Here is a 23,390-nt window from a genome sequence, read left to right on the forward strand (position 1 = left end):
CAACTACCCCCAACTACCCCTACCTGCCCCCAACTACTCCTACCTGGCCCTACCTGCCTCCAACTACCCCCAACTACCCCTACCTACCCCTACCTGCCCCCAACTACCCCCACCTGCCCCCAACTACCCCTACCTGCCCCAACTACCCCTACCTGCCCCCACCTACCCCTACCTACCCCTACCTGCCCCCAACTACCCCTACCTATCCCCAACTACCCCTACCTGGCCCTACCTGCCCCAAACTACCCATACCTACCCCTACCTGCCCCCAACTACCCCTACCTACCCCCAACTACCCCTACCTACCCCTACCTGCCCCACAACCTACCCCTACCTGCCCCCAACTACCCCAATTACCCCCAACTACCCCTACCTGCCCCCAACTACCCCTACCTGGCCCTACCTGGCCCCAACTACCCCTACCTGCCCCCAACTACCCCTACCTGCCCCCAACTACCCCCACCTACCCCCAACTACCCCTACCTGGCCCTACCTGGCCCCAACTACCCCTACCTGCCCCCAACTACCCCTACCTGCCCCCAACTACCCCTACCTGGCCCTACCTGCCCCCTACTACCCCTACCTGCCCCCAACTACCCCTACCTGCCCCCAACTACCCCTACCTGGCCCTACCTGCCCCCAAATGCCCCTACCTGCCCCCAAATGCCCCTACCTGCCCCCAACTACCCCCACCTACCCCCAACTACCCCTACCTGGCCCTACCTGGCCCCAACTACCCCTACCTGCCCCCAACTACCCCTACCTGCCCCCAACTACCCCTACCTGGCCCTACCTGCCCCCAACTACCCCTACCTGCCCCCAACTACCCCTACCTGCCCCCAACTACCCCTACCTGGCCCTACCTGCCCCCAAATGCCCCTACCTGCCCCCAAATGCCCCTACCTGCCCCCAAATGCCCCTACCTGCCCCCAACTACCCCTACCTGCCCCTAACTACCCCTACCTGCTCCCCCACCCACACACACCACTTACTCACACTCCTACCCCCTGAATGCCCCCCATGTCCACCTCAAATCCCCATTTCCACCTCAACCTGCCCCTGTTAATCATACTCCTCTCCCTTCTCCCCTTTGCACCTTTTGACTGGGCAGTGTCCTCACCCCCTCTCTCCCTGGCCCACTCCCAGCCCTCCTCATATTTCCTCCACTCTGTAATCCCCCCTTACCACCCAGGATACTGTGGTGCTCATACGAGACCAGTCCCCAGGACCCAACCTCATAGCCACACTGAAGTCCAGTCCATGGCCCCTAACCCCTACACTACCCAGTCCACGGCCCCTAACCCCTACACTACCCAGTCCACAGCCATAGGTCCTAACTCCTACACTAACCAGTCCACGACCCCTAACCCCTACACTAACCAGTCCACGACCCCTAACCCCTACACTACCCAGTCCATGGCCCCTAACCCCTACACTACCCAGTCCACAGCCATAGGCCCTAACTCCTACACTACCCAGTCCACGACCCCTAACCCCTACACTACCCAGTCCACGACCCCTAACCCCTACACTACCCAGTCCATGGCCCCTAACCCCTACACTACCCAGTCCACGACCCCTAACCCCTACACTACCCAGCTATCTAACCCCTTTGCTACACCATACAGTCACACAGATTTAAATGAAGACAGCCATGGAACTTATTCTGAGAATGATATTGATTCTGGATATAGTGACTATTTTAAGAAGGATGGAGGCCTAGACTCTGCACATCGTTTTGGAAAGGACTTCAAGAGCAACATTGATAGTTTGTATCGTTATGTGAATGAGTCCAAGACTAAAGAAAAGCTGGAGTATGGCTTTGTCTCTGAATCCATCACTGACTTTGACTCCCTCTACTGCACCGCTAACGTCACTGATAAACAGCCTCACACCGGCTCACACACACTCGTCAGCAATGACACACACACTCAAGGCTGCACCACCCCATATAAAAACGTTGACGCGATGATGATGGCATATGCCAAAACACACACTGTCGGTTCCCTTGGTCGCACTGACACACACACACACACACACACCTCTCACCCTGGCCAGAGCAGAACCTCTAAAGATCTCCCTCCCCTCCCTACCTGGTACCTCTACCACCCCAAAAACTGTCCCATCCACAGGGGTGCCCCTCCCCGCCTCTCCCCCATCGGGGCTCTCGACCCCCCCTATCGCTCTGGGGCCCCCCCTCCGGGCCTGGATGCGTCCTGCCTCAGCTCACCCCTGTTCCCCCGCTCTCACACCCTCCCTGCCCTGGCCGCCCCCCTCTACTACCCCTTCCTCTACCCCCCTATCCCCCCCAGGAAAACCTCAGACCCCCCAAAACTCATCCAGACTCCGCCGCTGCCGCCCGCACTGAGTAAGAGCTCTCTCTCTCACACTCCCTCCCCTGTCTAACACCCTGCTCGCCTGTCTGTCTAACACCCTGCTCGCCTGTCTGTCTAACACCCTGCTTGCCTGTCTGTCACTCTGTCTGTCTGTCTAACACCCTGCTCGCCTGTCTGTCTAACACCCTGCTCGCCTGTCTGTCTAACACCCTGCTCGCTTGTCTGTCTAACACCCTGCTCGCCTGTCTGTCTAACACCCTGCTCGCCTGTCTGTCTAACACCCTGCTCGCCTGTCTGTCTAACACCCTGCTCGCCTGTCTGTCTAACACCCTGCTCGCCTGCCTGTCTAACACCCTGCTCGCCTGCCTGTCTAACACCCTGCTCGCCTGCCTGTCTAACACCCTGCTCGCCTGTCTGTCTAACACCCTGCTCGCCTGTCTGTCACTCTGTCTGTCTGTCTAACACCCTGCTCGCCTGTCTGTCTAACACCCTGCTCGCCTGTCTGTTAGCCTGTCTAACACCCTGCTCGCCTGTCTGTCAGCCTGTCTAACACCCTGCTCGCCTGTCTGTCAGTCTGTCTAACACCCTGCTCGCCTGTCTGTCACTCCGTTAGTCTGTCTAACACCCTGCTCGCCTGTCTGTCTGTCTGTCTGTCTGTATATCTACATCTCTATCGCCCTGTCAGTCTGTCTGTCTGTTTAATCTGTCTGTCCATCTTGAGTGTGTATATCTATCTCGCTGTCAGTCAGTATGTCTGTCTGTTTGTCTATAGTCTGTCTGTTTGTATATCAGTCTGTCTGTTTGTATATCAGTCTGTCTGTTTGTTTGTATATCAGTCTGTCTGTTTGTATATCAGTGTGTCTGTCTGTCTGTCTGTCTGTCTGTCTGTCTGTCTGTATCTCTGTATCTCTGTCTGTCTGTATCTCTGTATCTCTGTATCTCTGTCAGTCTGTCTCTCCATGCTGTTGTGTGTCTGTGTTGCATGGAGTGCTGAAATAGACACCTCACCTTAATAAAGCTATGACCTTCAGCTTCTGTTGAACCATGATAATCACTGTGACGGTTATTATCACACTTTAGTGTATGCATGAATGTGTGCATTGGTGTAGGTGCGTGTGTTTGGGTGTGACTATAGATGATGTGTTTAATGTAGTGGTGAATGGCTATAAACTGGGCTGAACACTAACCTTCTACAGTGTCTATATGTTTCATCATGAGGTCAGACTAAGGAATGTTCTCACACCTTACTGATATCACAGGAGGCTGTTGAGGGGAGGACGGCTCATAATAATGGCTGGAACGGAGCCAATGGAATGGCATCAAACACCTGGCAAGGTGTTTAATGTACAGTGCCTTGCGAAAGTATTCGGCCCCCTTGAACTTTGCGACCTTTTGCCACATTTCAGGCTTCAAACATAAAGATATAAAACTGTATTTTTTTGTGAAGAATCAACAACAAGTGGGACACAATCATGAAGTGGAACGACATTTATTGGATATTTCAAACTTTTTTAACAAATCAAAAACTGAAAAATTGGGCGTGCAAAATTATTCAGCCCCCTTAAGTTAATACTTTGTAGCACAACCTTTTGCTGCGATTACAGCTGTAAGTCGCTTGAGGTATGTCTCTATCAGTTTTGCACATCGAGTAAAATACTTGAAATACTTGTCTTTGTCCAGCAACCGGCTCAGAGGCTCACAGACTGTTGATAGGTGTGGCATGAACTTTGCAAGATAGTTTGCAAAGCCGATGAGAAGCTGTACTCCTTTTGCATCAGACGGGTTTGGCTTGTCGAGGATCACTGTCTTTGTCTAGGTCCGGCTTCGGGCCTTTGGCCGAGAGAATGCGACCATGGAAGTGGACATCTTTCACCTTGAACTGCAGCTTCTTCTGGCCAAGGCCAAGCTTAACTGATCGGCAGCGCTCCATCAGTGCCAGGAGCTTCACATCATGAATACGTTCTGCTTCTTCGTCTGTGTCACCACAGCCTACGATCAGGACATCACCGGCTATGGGTTCAATGCCCTTGAGCCCAGCCAGTAACTCGTGCTGCTTGCGTTGGTATACCTCAGGCGCCACTGAGACACCAAACGGGAGCTTGAGCCAGCGTCTCCCACCCCAGGGGTCCAGAAGGTAGTCATGAAGCTGCTTTCTTCGTCCAGCTTGCATTGAAGGAATGCATCTCGGGCATCCACCAAGGTGAAAATCCTGGCCTTGGGAAGCTTATAGAGGACATCCTCTAGTGTCGGCATGATGTAGTGGGATCGTTTCAGTGCTTGGTTCAGATGCTTCGGGTCGATGCAGACCCTCAGCTTCTCTGTTTTTTTCACTATGACCATATTGCTGATCCAGTCAGTTGGTTTAGTCACAGATGTCATGTGGCCATCTGGGCCTTGTCCAGCTGGGCCTTCACATTGCAATGGGCACATTGCGAGGAGCACACTGGACTGGAGTGATGCTCTCATCCAATTCAAAGTGTACCTCCCCAGGCACTGATTCAACGGGCATGTTGAATACATCGTCATATCTGCTGAGTAGTTGTTCTTTGGACAGGGGTCCATGCTGGACATGATCATTTGGTATCATACTGTACACATACCTAAACCTGAACTAAATACTATGTCAGGTATCATACAGTATACAGTGCCTTGCGAAAGTATTCGCCCCCCTTGAACTTTGCGACCTTTTGCCACATTTCAGGCTTCAAACATAAAGATATGTAAAAACTGTATTTTTTTGTGAAGAATCAACAACAAGTGGGACACAATCATGAAGTGGAATGACATTTATTGGATATTTCAAACTTTTTTAACAAATCAAAAACTGAAAAATTGGGCGTGCAAAATTATTCAGCCCCCTTAAGTTAATACTTTGTAGGGCCTCCTTTTGCTGCGATTACACCTGTAAGTCGCTTGGGGTATGTCTCTATCAGTTTTGCACATCGAGAGACTGACATTTTTTCCCATTCCTCCTTGCAAAACAGCTCGAGCTCAGTGAGGTTGGATGGAGAGCATTTGTGAACAGCAGTTTTCAGTTCTTTCCACAGATTCTCGATTGGATTCAGGTCTGGACTTTGACTTGGCCATTCTAACACCTGGATATGTTTATTTTTGAACCATTCCATTTTAGATTTTGCTTTATGTTTTGGATCATTGTCTTGTTGGAAGACAAATCTCCGTCCCAGTCTCAGGTCTTTTGCAGACTCCATCAGGTTTTCTTCCAGAATGGTCCTGTATTTGGCTCCATCCATCTTCCCATCAATTTTAACCATCTTCCCTGTCCCTGCTGAAGACAAGCAGGCCCAAACCATGATGCTGCCACCACCATGTTTGACAGTGGGGATGGTGTGTTCAGGGTGATGAGCTGTGTTGCTTTTACGCCAAACATAACATTTTGCATTGTTGCCAAAAAGTTCAATTTTGGTTTCATCTGACCAGAGCACCTTCTTCCACATGTTTGGTGTGTCTCCCAGGTGGCTTGTGGCAAACTTTAAACAACACTTTTTATGGATATCTTTAAGAAATTGCTTTCTTCTTGCCACTCTTCCATAAAGGCCAGATTTGTGCAATATACGACTGATTGTTGTCCTATGGACAGAGTCTCCCACCTCAGCTGTAGATCTCTGCAGTTCATCCAGAGTGATCATGGGCCTCTTGGCTGCATCTCTGATCAGTCTTCTCCTTGTATGAGCTGAAAGTTTAGAGGGACGGCCAGGTCTTGGTAGATTTGCAGTGATCTGATACTCCTTCCATTTCAATATTATCGCTTGCACAGTGCTCCTTGGGATGTTTAAAGCTTGGGAAATCTTTTTGTATCCAAATCCGGCTTTAAACTTCTTCACAACAGTATCTCGGACCTGCCTGGTGTGTTCCTTGTTCTTCATGATGCTCTCTGCGCTTTTAACGGACCTCTGAGACTATCACAGTGCAGGTGCATTTATACGGAGACTTGATTACACACAGGTGGATTGTATTTATCATCATTAGTCATTTAGGTCAACATTGGATCATTCAGAGATCCTCACTGAACTTCTGGAGAGAGTTTGCTGCACTGAAAGTAAAGGGGCTGAATAATTTTGCACGCCCAATTTTTCAGTTTTTGATTTGTTAAAAAAGTTTGAAATATCCAATAAATGTCGTTCCACTTCATGATTGTGTCCCACTTGTTGTTGATTCTTCACAAAAAAATACAGTTTTATATCTTTATGTTTGAAGCCTGAAATGTGGCAAAAGGTCACAAAGTTCAAGGGGGCCGAATACTTTCGCAAGGCACTGTATCTGACACCATTCCAGTCATTCCTCTCCAGACATGACCACGAGCCCGTCCTCCCCTACTAAGGTGTTTAATGTATCTGACACCATTCCAGTCATTCCTCTCCAGACATGACCACGAGCCCGTCCTCCTCTACTACGGTGTTTAATGTATCTGACACCATTCCAGTCATTCCTCTCCAGACATGACCACGTGCCCGTCCTCCCCTACTAAGGTGTTTAATGTATCTGACACCATTCCAGTCATTCCTCTCCAGACATGACCACGAGCCCGTCCTCCTCTACTACGGTGTTTAATGTATCTGACACCATTCCAGTCATTCCTCTCCAGACATGACCACGAGCCCGTCCTCCCCTACTAAGGTGTTTAATGTATCTGACACCATTCCAGTCATTCCTCTCCAGACATGACCCCGAGCCCATCCTCCTCTACTACGGTGTCTAATGTATCTGACACCATTCCAGTCATTCCTCTCCAGACATGACCACGAGCCCGTCCTCCCCTACTAAGGTGTTTAATGTATCTGACACCATTCCAGTCATTCCTCTCCAGACATGACCACGAGCCCGTCCTCCCCTACTAAGGTGTTTAATGTATCTGACACCATTCCAGTCATTCCTCTCCAGACATGACCACGAGCCCGTCCTCCCCTACTACGGTGTTTAATGTATCTGACACCATTCCAGTCATTCCTCTCCAGACATGACCACGAGCCCGTCCTCCCCTACTAAGGTGTTTAATGTATCTGACACCATTCCAGTCATTCCTCTCCAGACATGACCACGAGCCCGTCCTCCTCTACTACGGTGTTTAATGTATCTGACACCATTCCAGTCATTCCTCTCCAGACATGACCACGAGCCCGTCCTCCCCTACTACGGTGTCTAATGTATCTGACACCATTCCAGTCATTCCTCTCCAGACATGACCACGAGCCCGTCCTCCCCTACTACGGTGTCTAATGTATCTGACACCATTCCAGTCATTCCTCTCCAGACATGACCCCGAGCCCGTCCTCCTCTACTACGGTGTCTAATGTATCTGACACCATTCCAGTCATTCCTCTCCAGACATGACCCCGAGCCCGTCCTCCCCTACTAAGGTGTTTAATATATCTGACACCATTCCAGTCATTCCTCTCCAGACATGACCCCGAGCCCGTCCTCCTCTACTACGGTGTCTAATGTATCTGACACCATTCCAGTCATTCCTCTCCAGACATGACCACGAGCCCGTCCTCCCCTACTACGGTGTCTAATGTATCTGACACCATTCCAGTCATTCCTCTCCAGACATGACCACGAGCCCGTCCTCCTCTACTACGGTGTTTAATGTATCTGACACCATTCCAGTCATTCCTCTCCAGACATGACCAGGAGCCCGTCCTCCCCTACTAAGGCGCCACCAACCTGTGACTGATAGCTGACTTCTGCATGGCGGTCTTCTCCAATAGGTTTTATGTTTCCTGTGTCTGTCGAGGTTAATGCATCCGTTTCCCATTCACATAATGTATCACCCTCAGAAGGGACGATGTCCTGTGTAGAATATTGGAAAAGCAAAGTGTACAAGACAACCATTTTATAATCTGTGAAAAATATTTGACTGGGATGTTTCAACAAACTAAGCTATGCTATCACTATGCTATCACTATGCTATCACTACTACAGCACCACTGCTTTAACTAACTGCTAAAACTAACTAATATCACTAATACTGAAACTGTAACACAGAAATACCAAGTAACATTGCTCTTCCTGTCTGAGTCCACCACTGATTAGATTAGCGTAGAGTAGGTTGTAAGTGATCCTTCCTCTATCTCTGTCAATCTCAGCGGTTCGTAGCGTCTCATTTGCCGGCTCTGTACAGAGAGGCGAGATTTCCTGGATGGGCGATGACGTGAAGGCCCCTCTGAGAGGCCTAGGGCTGTCCTCTCTGTGCCTGCTGGAAAAAAGAGGTACGATATACCTGTATATATTTACATTTCAATCATTTAGCAGACGCTCTTATCCAGAGTGACTTAAGTGCATACATTTTCATACTGGTCCCCCGTGGGAATCAAACCCACAACCCTGGCGTTGCAAGCACCATGCTCTACCAACTGAGTCCCACGGGATCATATATAGCCTTCATGTATATTTCTATACAGTCTATGTGATATACAGTACATACAGTACATTTATTCAGGTACATTTACACTGTTAGAGAAATGATGTGTGTATGTCTAACTGCTCCCATCCACAGCTCTGGTCAGTGCAGTCAGTGTGGCAGTGGAGGCCATTTTGGCTCAGTTCAGCTCCTCACGGACCCTGGTGCAGAAGGTCAGTTTAACACCATGTTTAACACGGTCTCTTCAGTAACATGGTGTACACACCACATTATGTGAGATATGGAAAATGGGCTTGAGTTTTTATTCATTATGTCTGTACTTTAATGATGTATTTCTGAGAGCATGTCTGTTTGTTTCTACTGTTCGCTGTTGTCTGATGCTGGCAGCAAACCCAGCTTCTCCTCTGTGGATCAATCATTTCAATAGGGCCAATCATCTTCCTCCGATTTCACATTTTGGTTTTAGATCAGGGGAGGTAATCCAATCAGTACAAACCTCCACCCCCGCGTTTATAATCCCTAGCTACCGCTCCTAACGACGTACTGTCAACTGTTGCTATGACAGGGTTTCCATACCGACAGGCAAAGTGAAAAACAGACAGACATAAGAAGATCAACCAGCTCAAACTCCCAAAAGACTTCATTGCCTTCTAGGATTTCTGTATCCGTGTCTCTGAAACTAGACGTAGGCCTGTAGCACCAGTGGTTGATTCAGCTCATTGGAACTTAATAACTAGTGACACTTGATGGCTCAAACAGCCAGTTAGTGGCTCTATATCTATATATGAATCCTCCATATATGAATCATCCATTGAATAACAGGACATATCTGTCTCTCTTTCTGTCTCTCCCTCTTCCTCTGCCCTAGTCTGCCTCCATTAACAAGGTGCTGGGTTGTCTTCAGATATCTCTATCTTTGGCTCAGTAGTCAGGACCTCTGTGTACTAACTCCATCCTTCCACATCCTTCTTTCCCACATATTTCTCTCTTCTCCATCTCTCTGTTTTCATCCTTCTCTATTTATCTTCTCCTCCTATCCATAACACCCTCTTCAATCTCTCTCTTCCGCCATTTCACCTCTTCCAACTTTTTCTCCTATTTCTCCCATCCCCTCTCCTTTATTCTCTCTCTTGTCTTCTATTTCTCCCCTCTCCCCTTTTTCTCTCCTCCCTTCCCTCTCTCTCCTCCCATATTTCTCCTCTCTTCCCTCTCTCTCCTCCACTTTCTCCCCTCCCTCCCTCCCTCCCTCCCTCCCTCCCTCCCTCCCTCCCTCCCTCCCTCCCTCCCTCCCTCCCTCCCTCCCTCCCTCCCTCCCTTATTTCTCCCCTCTCCTCCCTTCCCTCTCTCCTCTCCTCCCTTCCCTCTCTCCTCCACTATCTCTCCTCTCTTCCCTCTCTCTCCTCCCCTCTTCCCTCTCTCTCCTCTATTTTGCCACTCTCCTTTCTCCTCCCCTCCTCCCCTTTCCAGGCTCTATCAGGAGACAGCAGTGTGAATCCGTCTCTGGGCCGGCTGGTGCTGCAGTGTTTGTGCCCCGCCCTGCGGAGCCTGCTCTCCGATGGCCTCAAGCCCCACCAGAGTGATTTGATCTTGGGCAGGAGGCCAAACTCAGCCTGGGGACTGGTCCAGGCCTCCACCAGGCCAGGTAGGAACTCTGGAGCGCAGTACAGAGGTGGGTTACAAGAGAGCATAGACAGCATAGGAGGGCTGTGGTTGTTATACCCCCTGCCTTTCCATCTATGTATATCTCTCTCTCTATATATATATATATATCCATCTCTCTCTATTTCTCTTTCTCAGACATGATGGAAGTACATAGCCAATCTCTCAATATCTCTCTTCCTCTTTCCCTCTCTCCAATGTGTATCTCTCTCACCCTCCCGGACATCATGTGGGTTCATAGTACTTTCAGTCTCTCACTCCTCTCTCGCTCTAGTCTGGCACTCATTATTCTGCAGTGTTGAGTCATCCTTCTCTCTCTCTCTCTCTCTGATTATCACTCTCCCCTCCTCTATTCCCTCTTATTCTCTCCTTCCCACTAATCTGGTGATCAGGGTTATTCCATTGACTCAGTACTTGTTCATTTCAATTTCAGTCAATTCAGGTCAAAGGTAACATAACATGTTGATTAGATATTGATTTGTTTCTCTGTGCCAAAGCTTAACCAAAGCCTTTCTTTCTCTCGTCTCTGCTCCCCTTCTCCCTCCAGGGCCCAGCACTCAGTCCCTGTACAGCCTCCAGGCTAGAATAGGAGAGCTGCCCCAGCTCCGGCAGAACAAACACAGGTTCAACGCCTTCCTCCTCGGCCTCCTCAAGTAAGACCTGGCTCTTCTCTCCTAGGGTTTTTCTGTTTGACTTTTTAAATTCCAATTCTCACCTGCTTCTTGTCTCTCTCGTTCAGCATCAAGCTTATGGATTTCTGGCTGTCCCATCTCCAGTCATGCAGTGGTAAGTCCCTGAAGACTAAAGTTCATGTCCGCAATCTATCTGTTTGAATATTAATATGTTACAACATTATTTCTCACTCCTCCCTTCACCACACACCCCCCTCTGTCTCTTTCTCGCTCTCTCTCCTTCGCCTCCCTCTCCCCCTCCGTCTCTTTCTCTCTCTCTCTCCTTCGCCTCCTTCTCTCTCTGTCAGATGTGTTGGTGACGTTCTACCAGCCCTCTTCCTTCATGCGTTTGTCATTGACTTCCTGCCAGCCTCTGTTTGAGGAGCTCCTCCTCCTGCTGCAGCCCCTCAGTCTCCTGACCCTTAACCTCGACCTGCTCTTCCAGCACCACCACCTGGATCCAGCCAATCACAGCCCAGAGATCCCCAGCCCACCCAATCAGGACCTGAGGTTCAGGCTCTCGCCCCGGGGGTCCGCTTCCCAAGGCAGTGGCAGCAGCTATCTCGAGAGCCTATCAGAGCTGGACTTTGGGAGAGCAGAACCCGAGGCGACCAATCATAATGCGAGCTCGTCGTCCCTGGCCAACTCAGGGGTGGGAGGGTTGGTGGAGTCACTGAAGCCAGCGAGTCTCAGTGTGGGGCCTGCAAAGGTCTCTGGGGGTCTTGCGGAGACAAGTCCTCAGCTGATGTGGGTTCAGGAGAAAGAAATTAGGGAGCTAGCACCTCCTAATGTTGAGGAGGCCAGTCTCTCCCAACAGGCAGGACAGGTGAGCACAATTCAACGTGTGTGTGTGTGTGTGTCAATGTTTGAATGCATGGGTGAGTGTCTGTACCACACAGCACTTTTCTGAGCTGTTATTCTCTCCCTAGGTGATCCAGCAGGGATGGGGGGCTGTGGTACGCTGGGGGGGCAAGCTGGGCCAGAACCTGGCTGAACTCAGCCTGTCTGCAGTACAGAACCAGGAGGGGACATCCAGAGACCCCCCAGAGCCCCAGACCAGTACCCAGGCCAGGAGTGACCCTCCTCAGGTCGATGGAGCATTGGCGGTCCCCTGGGGTTTGGGACGGCTGTTTGGAGCCTCCAATAACTCCACGATACCCACACTTCCAACCAGGTGCGCTGGTGTGTGTGTGTTTGTGTGATAGTTTTCTGTCACTAGACAGTTGAAGTATCTTACTCTTATCCCTGATGCATCTCTCTCCCTCCCCAGACGTCCGTCTCAGTGGTTGTCTCCAGGGGTGTCTGTTCTGACCCGGATGGTGAGCAGCAGTTCCAGCGCTAACCAGAGGAGGGCGCTGGAGCCCCAGCAGGTAGAAGAGGTGTTAGAGAGAGAGATGGAGACATGGGACAACCCAAGACCCCTCAGGTATTGGAAATATATCTAGATTACATGTTTAGTTTGTTCAGTTCAGACATCAGTTCAGTTGTCATGACTGTCTATGACGGTTTTACGTCATTCTTATGATACTTTTTTTTTTACACCAGAATCACTGATTCTTCTCTCTTTCTCAGGTCAGTCAGAACACTATGCGACCACTCTGGCACAGGGGCGGAGCTAAGCTTCCAGAAAGGGGAGGAGTTAGTGGTTTTAGGGTGTGTCGATCAGGACTGGATTCGCTGTCGTCAGGGAGACCGAGAGGGGCTCGTACCCATTGGCTACGCCTCACTGATCCTGTGATTTCAGACACCTGATCAGAGTTTTGATTGTTTGAATATATCTGGGGGAGGGAAAATGAAGTCATAAAGCTATAATGTATTTAGGCAACCATAGAGAGGCTGTGGTGAAGTCCCAATGCTCTCAGAGAAATAGTTCACCCCTGAAAGTTCAAATCACATGTTTATATCTCTAAAGTGGTCCAAAGTCGTATGTCAGGGTTCCCCAACTGGCGGCCCATGATTTTATTTGGCCCCCAAGTTTTCTGAGCAAAGGGTTTGGGTTACTTGTTGGACATAAAAAATACTAACATCAGTAAATGTTGGAAATCTGTTCCAAGGTATTCCCACACATAGAGAGAGATGTGATTGTTTACAAATCTAAGCAAGGTTTGAAATTATTATATTTTAGTCAAATGTTGTCAATTTGCAGTCTACAAATGATTTGTGATTATGTTCCACTGGTGGCTGAATCTAGTTGATGATCTCTGGTCTAAGTGATTTAGTTCAGTCCTTACTCTGCACCATCTGTGGTGTAGATCCCACTATATGCACTTGTAGAAATCTGCAAAACTCAATCCCTAAAGAACTGTACCATCTAATGCCATCTAATTAGGGGGATTTAAGGAAGATTTAATTTAGCTCACCAGATGGTGTGGAATATGGACCCAGCATGACTTCAGACCACTTTTGAAGTGTGAAAACTTCAGACAAACATTTATCTTGGTGTGGACTATCCCGTTAAATGTCCTCCATTCATCATCTCTCTTTGGTGACCACTGATCTGAGAAGGACTGGATAAATCTTTGTAGAATTCTATTCATAGTTTGCACCTCCGTCGTCATACCAAGCCGCCATCGGCGGTGCCCTAAAGTGGTGTGATAAGCCCCGTCGTTCTGAACTACTGTTTAGTCTAAATTACAATATAGTGCCTGTGGAAATACGGTGACGTTGCTAAAGTAGTCAAATATGTAGAAGGAAACAACTTTCCCAGCATGATCATGTCGTCAAATTTACTTTAGACGGATGGCAATGTCATCATCTAGCAAAATTCGACAAGAATAGCTAGCAAAGCTAACGTTAGCTAGTTGCAATCAGATGGCCTCCCCTCAATTTAAGCTCGTTAGCTAATGTTATACTGCATTTAAAGTCTATCTGGTGACATCAAAATGATGATGAAAGAATGTCCTAATAATTATTTGCCTGTTTTTGAATGTCATCCTGGCCACTGAAATACACTTTCGATGAAATCTTCATCAGCGCTTATTGATAATGCATTGAGTAGAATGCTCAGTCTGGCATCAGTCCAAACGAACGTTGAAAACAATATTGTGACGAAACATGCAACCAATGCATTCAGCTTATCCAAACACTTTCAGATCACCAGTCACTATGGGAAGATTTATAGCCTGGTAGCCAGGTCGGTTTCTGCTCTAGACCCAGACCTTGCCGCCAGGCTAACCGGTGAAGGGAGCCATGGTAGAGTATTGGAGCGTAGCCCCTGTTACGTTACGTAACGTAGTACCATAGTGAAATGTAGCTGTTTTCTGTGTTCTATTTGACCTTTCACCCCTATTGATCTCGCCTCTTTCGCTTGGTCTCTGTGTGTTTGACATGTTCCCACTACAACTAATAGTCCGTTTTAAAAGGATAACTATTTGACTGTATAAATATACATACATAATATATAGGTATATGAATATAGATTAATTTAACCGAGATAGATAGATGGATAGATAACCAAGAGAAAACAGATAGTCAAACGTTACTATAGATAAGGTTGATCATGAATCAAATTGATAAGTGATCTGGCCTTTTATCCCCAACTCACCAGTCACTACTCTATAGTCATTATACACACGGACAGCTCCAGTGTTTTTTGTCAATTATTGGAATCCAGTGGCTTCATCTTAGTGTGTGTTGTATGCATTGTCTTGACATCATATCCTTCATATCTTCATCATAACCTGATGATCTCATACCTTTACACTGTATTGTATAAGGAATGCTTTGAGTGAATGCAGTGGGGTTGGGCTCAATATGGCAGTCAATTCAGGAAGTAAACTGAAATTCCAATTCGATGATTGAAATAGGGGCCTCCTATTTTTAATAACTTCTTAATGAATTGAAAAGGAGAAGCTATTTATGTTTTTTAAATAGCTGATTTTAAATTCAAATCACTTCCTGAATCGGCAGCCTTCAATTCGAATTGAGCCCAACCCTTGAATGCAGAAGAGTATCTATCTATATGACACATATCTATCTAAAGGACATTCTAGTATCCAACAGTAAAGTATAACTGGCATAGCAATGCTGTAACTTCAATCAGTCCACACCTCTTAAACCTCACTAACACATACTACTCAGTGCTTATGGAAATATCAATGCTTTGAGATGGACAGATAAACAGACAGGTAGACAGACAGATAAACAGATAGATAAACAGACAGATAAACAGACAGACAGATAAACAGACAGATAAACAGTCTGAGGGACTTGAGACCTGTCTCTTTCTACTCAGCCCAGGGATGATCAACTCTAGTCTGGTTACTTTTCCTTTACCTCATAGATCAATTGGTATCTTTGATTCCCCAGATATTTAACTTGACTGGTTACCTGGGCGTTACTAAGTCTGACTACAAGACAATACAAAAGGCTACTGAGACCAGTAGACAATGTGGGTTTCCAGGGCCATAGTTGTATGTTCCTGACTGAGACTATCCAAGCTTTCAGATGAAGCAGTAAGCTACTCCCTGATGTACTGTATGTGTAGGACGACACCACGACTGTCAAGCCTATGTGTTTGAGGGAGAGGCTGCCCTTCCCCCAACCGTGCCTCAGCTCTCATACAGTGGGGAGAACAAGTATTTGACACACTGCCGATTTTGCAGGTTTTCCTACTTACAAAGCATGTAGAGGTCTGTAATTTCTTATCAACTGTGAGAGACAGAATCTGAAACAAAAATCCAGAAAATCACATTGTATGATTTTTAAGTAATTAATTTGCATTTTATTGCACGACATAAGTATTTGATACATCAGAAAAGCAGAATTTAATATTTGGTACAGAAACCTTTGTTTGCAATTACAGAGATCATACGTTTCCTGTAGTTCTTGACCAGGTTTGCACACACTGCAGCAGGGATTTTGGCCCACTCCTCCATACAGACCTTCTCCAGATCCTTCAGGTTTCGGGGCTGTCTCTTGGCAATATGGACTTTTAGCTCCATCCAAAGATTTTCTATTGGGTTCAGGTCTGGAGACTGGCTAGGCCACTCCAGGACCTTGAGATGCTTCTTACGGGGCCACTCCTTAGTTGCCCTGGCTGTGTGTTTCGGGTCGTTGTCATGCTGGAAGACTTAGCCACGACCCATCTTCAATGCTCTTACTGAGGGAAGGAAGTTGTTGGCCAAGATCTCACGATAGTTGGCCAAGATCTCGCGATACATGGCCCCATCCATCCTCACCTCAATACGGTGCAGTCGTCCTGTCCCCTTTGCAGAAAAGTATCCCCAAAGAATGATGTTTCCACCTCCATGCTTCACGGTTGGGATGGTGTTCTTGGGGTTGTACTCATCCTTTTTCTTCCTCCAAACACGGCGAGTGGAGTTTAGACCAAAAAACTCTATTTTTGTCTCATCAGACCACATGACCTTCTCCCATTCCTCCTCTGGATCATCCAGATGGTCATTGGCAAACTTCACACGGGCCTGGACATGCGCTGGCTTGAGCAGGGGGACCTTGCGAGCGCTGCAGGATTTTAATCCATGACGGAGTAGTGTGTTACTAATGGTTTTCTTTGAGACTGTGGTCCCAGCTCTCTTCAGGTCATTGACCAGGTCCTGCCGTGTAGTTCTGGGCTGATCCCTCACCTTCCTCATGATCATTGATGCCCCACGAAGTGAGATCTTGCATGGAGCCCCAGACCGAGGGTGATTGACCGTCATCTTGAACTTCTTCCATTTTCTAATAATTGCGCCAACAGTTGTTGCCTTCTCACCAAGCTGCTTGCCTATTGTCCTGTAGCCCATCCCAGCCTTGTGCAGGTCTACAATTTCATCCCTGATGTCCTTACACAGCTCTGGTCTTGGCCATTGTGGAGAGGTTGGAGTCTGTTTGATTGAGTGTGTGGACAGGTGTCTTTTATACAGGTCACGAGTTCAAACAGGTGCAGTTAATACAGGTAATGAGTGGAGAACAGGAGGGCTTCTTAAAGAAAAACTAACAGGTCTGTGAGAGCCGGAATTCTTACTGGTTGGTAGGTGATCAAATACTTACAGTATGTCATGCAATAAAATGCAAATGAATTACTTAAAAATCATACAATGTGATTTTCTGGATTTTTGTTTTTGATTCCGTCTTTCACAGTTGAAGTGTACCTATGATACACATTACTTTGTAAGTAGGAAAACCTGCAAAATAGGCAATGTATCAAATACTTGTTCTCCCCACTGTATGTACCTTCCTTCTTTCCCTACTTGTCATGCTAACCCGTGTAAGGTCATCATTTTTAATACCGTAGTAACGATAGTGGTAGTAGAATAACGTTAAAGTAATATTGTTTATTACTATGTTTATCTTCTGATTTGTTTGGTAGTTATTCTGTAGGCTTGGTAATGATGATGCATATGATGTACTTCTCAAAGATTTCTGGTTTAAAGGAACTGTTTGTTTGCTGTTTTTGTTGTTTTGTCACTTGCAGGTGACATGACACTTCTTGAAGAGTTCAGGTTACTTGAGGAATTCAAATTTAATGGGAATATCGCTCTTTTGATTGGCCAGAAAAAATATAAAAGGTTACCATGCCATCAAGCCTCTGTGGTGTAGCACAGGGTTAGTGTCCCTATGACAACATTAGATTGGAAACATTGTAACTTTGCACTTGCATTATACAGGCTACTTTACCAAATCTTCCAGCAAGTGCAATGGTATGGCACCTGCTAGTATGTCAACAACCTAACTAGCTAATCCAAATCGCTGCGTGTCTCAAGACAATGTGTAGCTCCAATAGATAGTTGTTTACCTAACGGGGGAGCCACTGTGTGTCATGGCCAGTCACACTAAACCCCTGGTCTTCTAAAGGCTTTAGCTGGGTCACGGCAGCAAAACACGCTGGACAAATACTTTCTTCGGCCAGTAAATTGACATGAGTCGTTTTAGAGCTGTCTATAATGTATTTTAATTACAGATTGTGGTAAATTAGGCTGTATGAGGGAGGAGCTAGTTAGTGTCAGCAAGGCCCACCTTTCAATGTGCCATGCCTAGATGCAGGTGAAGGGTAAACCTAACTTCAGGAAATACACATGGTCTGTGACGGTAACAATCTCAGTATGTTGACAAGGATTTTCTAGTTATTTTTTGTCTTTGATTCGGGTATATTTTCCATTGTGTGAGATGATCCATGATAAATGCATTGATTTGTATGAAAAGCTGTACATTTATTGGATGTGGTATTTGACCCTGGAGTCCCTGAAAGGTGTGTGTGTGTGTGTATATATATATATATATATATATATATATATATATATATATATACACACCTCTGTTTTATTTGTCCCCTCACATCTATCTCTCTATCTATCTGGGGTTTTGTGTGTATCACAGGAGGTTGGTGGCACCTTAATTGGGGAGGACGGGCTTGTGGTAATGGCTGGAGCGGAATAGGGGAATGGTATCAAATACATTGATGCCATTCATTTAGCTCCGTTCCAGCCATTATTATGAGCCGTCCTCCCCTCAGCTGTGTGTGTGTGTGTGTGTGTGTGTGTGTGTGTGTGTGTGTGTGTGTGTGTGTGTGTGTGTGTGTGTGTGTGTGTGTGTGTGTGTGTGTGTGTGTGTGTGTGTGTGTGTGTGTGTGTGTGTGTGTGTGTGTGTGGCAGTGGGTTCTGTATATCTCTGGTGTGATGTAGCCTGCCCTGTACCTCACTGTTCCATAGTGTACTGTGTCCCTGTAGCGTCAGTCAGTGTCTGACTCCCGCATGTGCTTGTTTGTAAATACCCAATAAATAATCAACATAAACCAAACCTCAAAGTCACTCATGTGTCTCATTCCTTCTCTATTCCCCTCAAACTCATCTCTGGACCTCAAAGCCACTTCCACTGTGTTTTGTCGTTGTTCCCCTTTAATCAGGGACAGATTTAGACCTCGGATACCAGGTGGGTACAATTCATTATCAGGTAGAAGAGAAAAGTAGCAGGCTCCGGACCTCGTAGGGTGAGTTGAATAACCCTGCTCTATTCCATCGAGCTATAGCGAATGCTTGCCTAGAATGTATGTGGTACCTCGATATTAAAGCCATTCCAATCAAAGAGCTTAGTGTATGTTTTCATCTGACCTAGCCACTTCTGTCAGAGCAGTGAAGGGGAGTGCATGAGGGAAGGACTTACTCCCTGAAATGAGAAACTATCCATGTTTGAATACTTTAAATGATTTCCTTATTAAAGTACCCACAGACCTGAGAGGGAGGGATTGGCTATGCAGCTTTAGCTCACACGTGCAGTGGAGGCTGGTGGGAGGAGCTATAGGCGGATAGGTTCATTGTAATGGCTGGAATGGAATTGATGGAAAGGAGTGGTTGCCATATGTTTGTTTAGTACCGTTCCATTAATTCCATTCCAGCCATTAAAATACGCCCATCCTCCTATAGGTCCTCCCACCAGCCTCCATCTACACATAGCCTATATAATCACATACAGATCAGTGATTTGCTGAAGGAGGAGAGAAGGGCCTCAGGCTCAGTTCTGCCTGTCTGTCCTCTTGAGGTCACGTCCTCAGATGAGGGTCGTGATGGAGGAAAACGTTGTATCACCTGGCCATTGGAGTCATTCAGCTTTACACCACCAGATGGTGCTGTATATCACACATTTCCATGTTGGTTATTTAGCAGTCTCTCCATTCCGTGTAATGAATATCCCAACAGTTATGCAGCGTCTCCATAAGGCTGGAGGAGCAGCGGCATTCATGGGCCTGTGATAGGGTTAAGTGGTTGAGAATATAACAAGTCCACAATGCTTTGTAAACAAAAACACAATTTTATTGTTATTGATATTTTATTTATGATAATAAGGTCAATGTTTGAAATGACATTCTGTCAGATGAACTCTGTGGTATTTTCTCCAAAGACAGGTTATAAGCAGCAATTTAAATTGTACAACAAAGGGCTGGATTCTCACCGCATCGCAGAAGTATCATGGGAGATCTGCGTTATAGCTCCGTTTAAATTCAAAGGCAATGTTCCCGCGTTCGTGGAGACTGAATTCACGATAAATGACCTTTACACTTTAATGTGATCTTCTGCGATACGGATTGAATCCAGCCCAAAGTTACATTTCATGCAAACTACATAAATAACCCTTCACTATATTGATGAATGCTATAATATTCCTCATCACCCGTTGGCAATAGTGAGTGAAGCAAATACACAGGTCAACTATAAAACATTCAACTTAGTGTTCAAAGTCAAACTAGAAACTGCACCAAAGAGAACTGTACAAATGAACGGTTACAAATCTCAGATTCAATTCATTTTCCTGATTGTCTGACCAAATAAAAAAGAACATTCCATCAGTCAGAAAAAGTATACAGATGAAGAGAAGTCATATTCAACATAGGTCAGTTATGTTTAACACTTTGTAGCAAAATGAAGGCCTTTGACTATTAACTTTAACGCTTAGATAATAACTATCAATTATGAAACTGATTCATTACATTACTTAGGTCAATGTTACTGCATTATCATTGGTACAATATAACGATCTTGAAATGATCATATTCACTAAGGCAATAAAAACTACTTGGTTTGATACATAGAAGGGTCTCTAGCTGGTACTGGTAGTGATATTAAAGTTATTGTACTGAAATCCTTACAGGACGTATTGCTTTTGGAGATTGAACTCACTTAGGCGTCAGTTTATTTACAACATGGCACTTTTACATTCAATACGTAGAGCTGAAGAGAACAAGGCAATGTTCCCGCGTTAGCGGAGACTGAATTCACTGAAAAACTGCATATGTCGGCTCAATTGGAAATTACCTTTACAGTTGAATCACACTATAGCGCCGTACTTCAGCAACAGGGATTGAATCAAATCATAGGGGCTGTGTATTGCGGAAGTATCGCAGAAGATCTGCATATAAATGTAGAGGTAGGCCTCCCAAGTGGTGCAGCGGTCTATGGCAGCGGTCTATGGCACTGCATCGCAGTGTTGCGGTGTCACTACAGCTTGGGGTTGATCCCAGGCTGTGTCACAACCGTCTGTGACCGGGAGTCCCATAGGGCGGCAAACAATTGGCCCAGGGTTGTCCGGGTTGGTGGAAGGTTTGGCCCGGGGGGGGGCCTTTACTTGGCTCATCGCGCTCTAGCGACTCCTTGTGGCAGGCCAGGCACCTGCAAGCTGACAGTCGTCAGTTGGCCGGTGTTTCCTCCAATACATTCCGGGTTAAGCACGCAGGTGTTAAGAAGCGTCGCTTGGATCACGCTTTGGAGAACGCATGACTCGACCTTCGCCTGTACGAGCCCATTGGGTAGTTACAGCGATGAGACAAGATCGTAATTGGATATCACAAAAAAGGGGGTAAAATTTTTTATTGTCATGGTCATTTCAGATTGAGCCGACATGCAGCGTTTACCGTGAATGTAGTCTGAATGTAGTCTGAATGTAGTCTGAATGTAGTCTGAATGTAGTCTGAATGTAGTCTGAATGTAATCTGCGAGAACACGGGAACATTTCCTTTACATTTAAATCGAGCTACAACGCGGATCTTCCACAATACGAATTTAATCTAGCCTTAAGACTCTATGGTCTCCATCCATCCCTTCCGCCCTCTCTGACTATTAAATCAGACTGTCACTGGTCTGCTGACTGTCTGTCAATCATTATCAATGGTACAGTAAACAACACCCTCATTCCTCTCAGAAACAAAGCCCAAAATCATCTTTATAACAAATCATTTCAGGGTAGCGTTTCCCCCCCCAACACTAGTGCAAAGTTAGCTGAACTGAGCTACTTGGAAGAAGAAGAGATACTGAGCTGAGATTTCCCCCCTCCTTCCTTCCTTGTCCTCTCTCACCAATCATGTCTGCCGCAGCTTCAGCAGTATGTTGTTCAGTCGCTCCTTCCGGACCTCCCTCCAGCCCTCCTCTTCCTCCTCCACCTGTTTTTTCTCCTCTTGTCTGTTCTCAGTGAGCTGTGGTGGGGGTAGATGCGACATCAGGAGTTAGTTATAAGAATTAGTGACACAGACAAAGAACTCCATATGAATACTTCAAGACAGCCCTCATGGGAGACACTAATGAGTGAATATCTTTACAGTTACATTACAGAGGGGAGCACTCAGAGGGGAGCACTCAGAGGAGAGCACTCAGAGGGGAGCACTCAGAGGGGAGCACTCAGAGGGGAGCACTCAGAGGGGAGCACTCAGAGGAGAGCACTCAGAGGAGAGCACTCAGAGGAGAGCACTCAGAGGAGAGCACTCAGAGGGGAGCACTCAGAGGGGAGCACTCACATGGGGCGTGGTGCTGAGGGGGTTATGGGGGCACTGGGGATCACGAAGGGGCTCACTAATCCACACAACCTTCTTCTTCACCGCCATTTGTCGACCTAGAGGGAGGGGAAAGAACCTTAGTGCCCATGGATGGTATTTTGTGTGTGTGTGTGTGTGTGTGGTGTGGAAATATATATATATATTTATATATACAGTAGATGTCCTTAAAATTCCCTTATGAATGTCTGTTCTTTGCTGGAGACTGTTTGATGGAAATACATTTTGGTTGATAGTTTATGGGGAAAGCTGAACCTAGCTGGATGTTCTTGGACGGTAGTGAAGAGATGACAGAAATGGGAAAGCACTTATTTCTGTGGTTGGAAAACTGCTGTGTGTGTAATGCTGAATATGATATGGCTCAATAAATACTGTAAAACAGAGAGCTAAACTGAGCACTGAGACGAACACACACACATCTATGTCCATATAAACATACACTCAGTACAATACTACTGAATGAACACATTTAAAATAAAACACACTGACACACAGGTGCACACACACATCTATGTCCATATAAACATACACTCAGTACAATACTACTGAATGAACACATTTAAAATAAAACACACTGACACACAGGTGCACACACACAGGCGTGCGAGCGCACACACACACACACACACACACACACCTACAAAAACTTAAACTAACACACACACTTGCTTCATGGACCTGACATGATGTGGCTGTTGTTGTCCCCAGTAGCTACATAGCTGGAAACTCCTCCTCCATCTTTCTCTCGTTCCCCCTCTCTCCCCCTCCTCAGGCGTATCTGTCTGTCTCTGACCCTCTCCCAGTTCCTCAAAAGGAACACGCGGTGCCTCAGGACGAACACCCTGACAATCAAACAAATACATAAATAAGATCATTATTTTGAGAAATGCACACAAACTACTAGTCTGCACGTCCATGTGTATTGACATGGCGGGTTGTCTTCTGTCTTTACCTGTCACTGGTGGTCATAGGCTCCATGTCCAGGTAGGGAAACAGCTTCTTACTGGGACTGGAACACTCCTCCTGGGGAGAGGGAGGGAGGGACACCCCTGTCTGGGGACTGGACAGGCTCTTCTCTTTTGGTTGATCTG

At 46.7% G+C, this 23,390-nt stretch overlaps 2 protein-coding genes across 17 annotated transcripts in view; one reads left to right on the forward strand and one right to left on the reverse strand.

Annotated features, from left to right (window-relative positions):
• Positions 1 to 18,782, forward strand: part of LOC110520836 (uncharacterized) — a 30,451-nt gene extending 11,669 nt beyond the window's left edge. Inside the window, exons 3-13 of one of the 6 annotated variants that reach the window (XM_036967881.2) lie at positions 1,112 to 2,368; positions 8,441 to 8,563; positions 8,851 to 8,927; positions 9,584 to 9,601; positions 10,183 to 10,384; positions 10,922 to 11,027; positions 11,114 to 11,160; positions 11,354 to 11,871; positions 11,975 to 12,219; positions 12,316 to 12,471; positions 12,618 to 18,782. In XM_036967881.2, coding sequence (XP_036823776.2) covers positions 1,112 to 2,368; positions 8,441 to 8,563; positions 8,851 to 8,927; positions 9,584 to 9,601; positions 10,183 to 10,384; positions 10,922 to 11,027; positions 11,114 to 11,160; positions 11,354 to 11,871; positions 11,975 to 12,219; positions 12,316 to 12,471; positions 12,618 to 12,783 — 2,915 coding nt within the window. In that variant the 3' untranslated portion in view covers positions 12,784 to 18,782. The remainder of the gene's footprint in view (positions 1 to 1,111; positions 2,369 to 8,440; positions 8,564 to 8,850; positions 8,928 to 9,583; positions 9,602 to 10,182; positions 10,385 to 10,921; positions 11,028 to 11,113; positions 11,161 to 11,353; positions 11,872 to 11,974; positions 12,220 to 12,315; positions 12,472 to 12,617) is intronic. The other 5 variants (XM_036967889.2, XM_036967883.2, XM_090223993.1 and 2 more) reach the window with 5 other exon arrangements.
• A 988-nt stretch (positions 18,783 to 19,770) lies between these two features.
• Positions 19,771 to 23,390, reverse strand: part of LOC110520835 (uncharacterized) — a 36,117-nt gene continuing 32,497 nt past the window's right edge. For 9 of the 11 annotated variants that reach the window (XR_016492534.1, XM_036967919.2, XM_090224042.1 and 6 more), the window contains 4 exons: positions 23,252 to 23,387; positions 22,978 to 23,141; positions 22,264 to 22,358; positions 19,771 to 21,945 (listed from right to left, as the gene is read on the reverse strand). Coding sequence is in view for 8 of the 11 variants with exons in the window: in XM_036967919.2 (XP_036823814.2) it covers positions 21,832 to 21,945; positions 22,264 to 22,358; positions 22,978 to 23,141; positions 23,252 to 23,387 (509 nt within the window). In the remaining 3 variants the exon portion in view is untranslated. Of the gene's footprint in view, positions 21,946 to 22,263; positions 22,359 to 22,964; positions 23,142 to 23,251; positions 23,388 to 23,390 lie in introns of all 11 variants that reach the window. The other 2 variants (XR_005040454.2, XR_016492536.1) reach the window with 1 other exon arrangement.

Source organism: Oncorhynchus mykiss, chromosome 3 (assembly GCF_057628025.1).
Source record: "Oncorhynchus mykiss isolate SJ-2025 chromosome 3, ASM5762802v1, whole genome shotgun sequence".
Taxonomy (NCBI): Eukaryota; Metazoa; Chordata; class Actinopteri; order Salmoniformes; family Salmonidae; genus Oncorhynchus; species Oncorhynchus mykiss.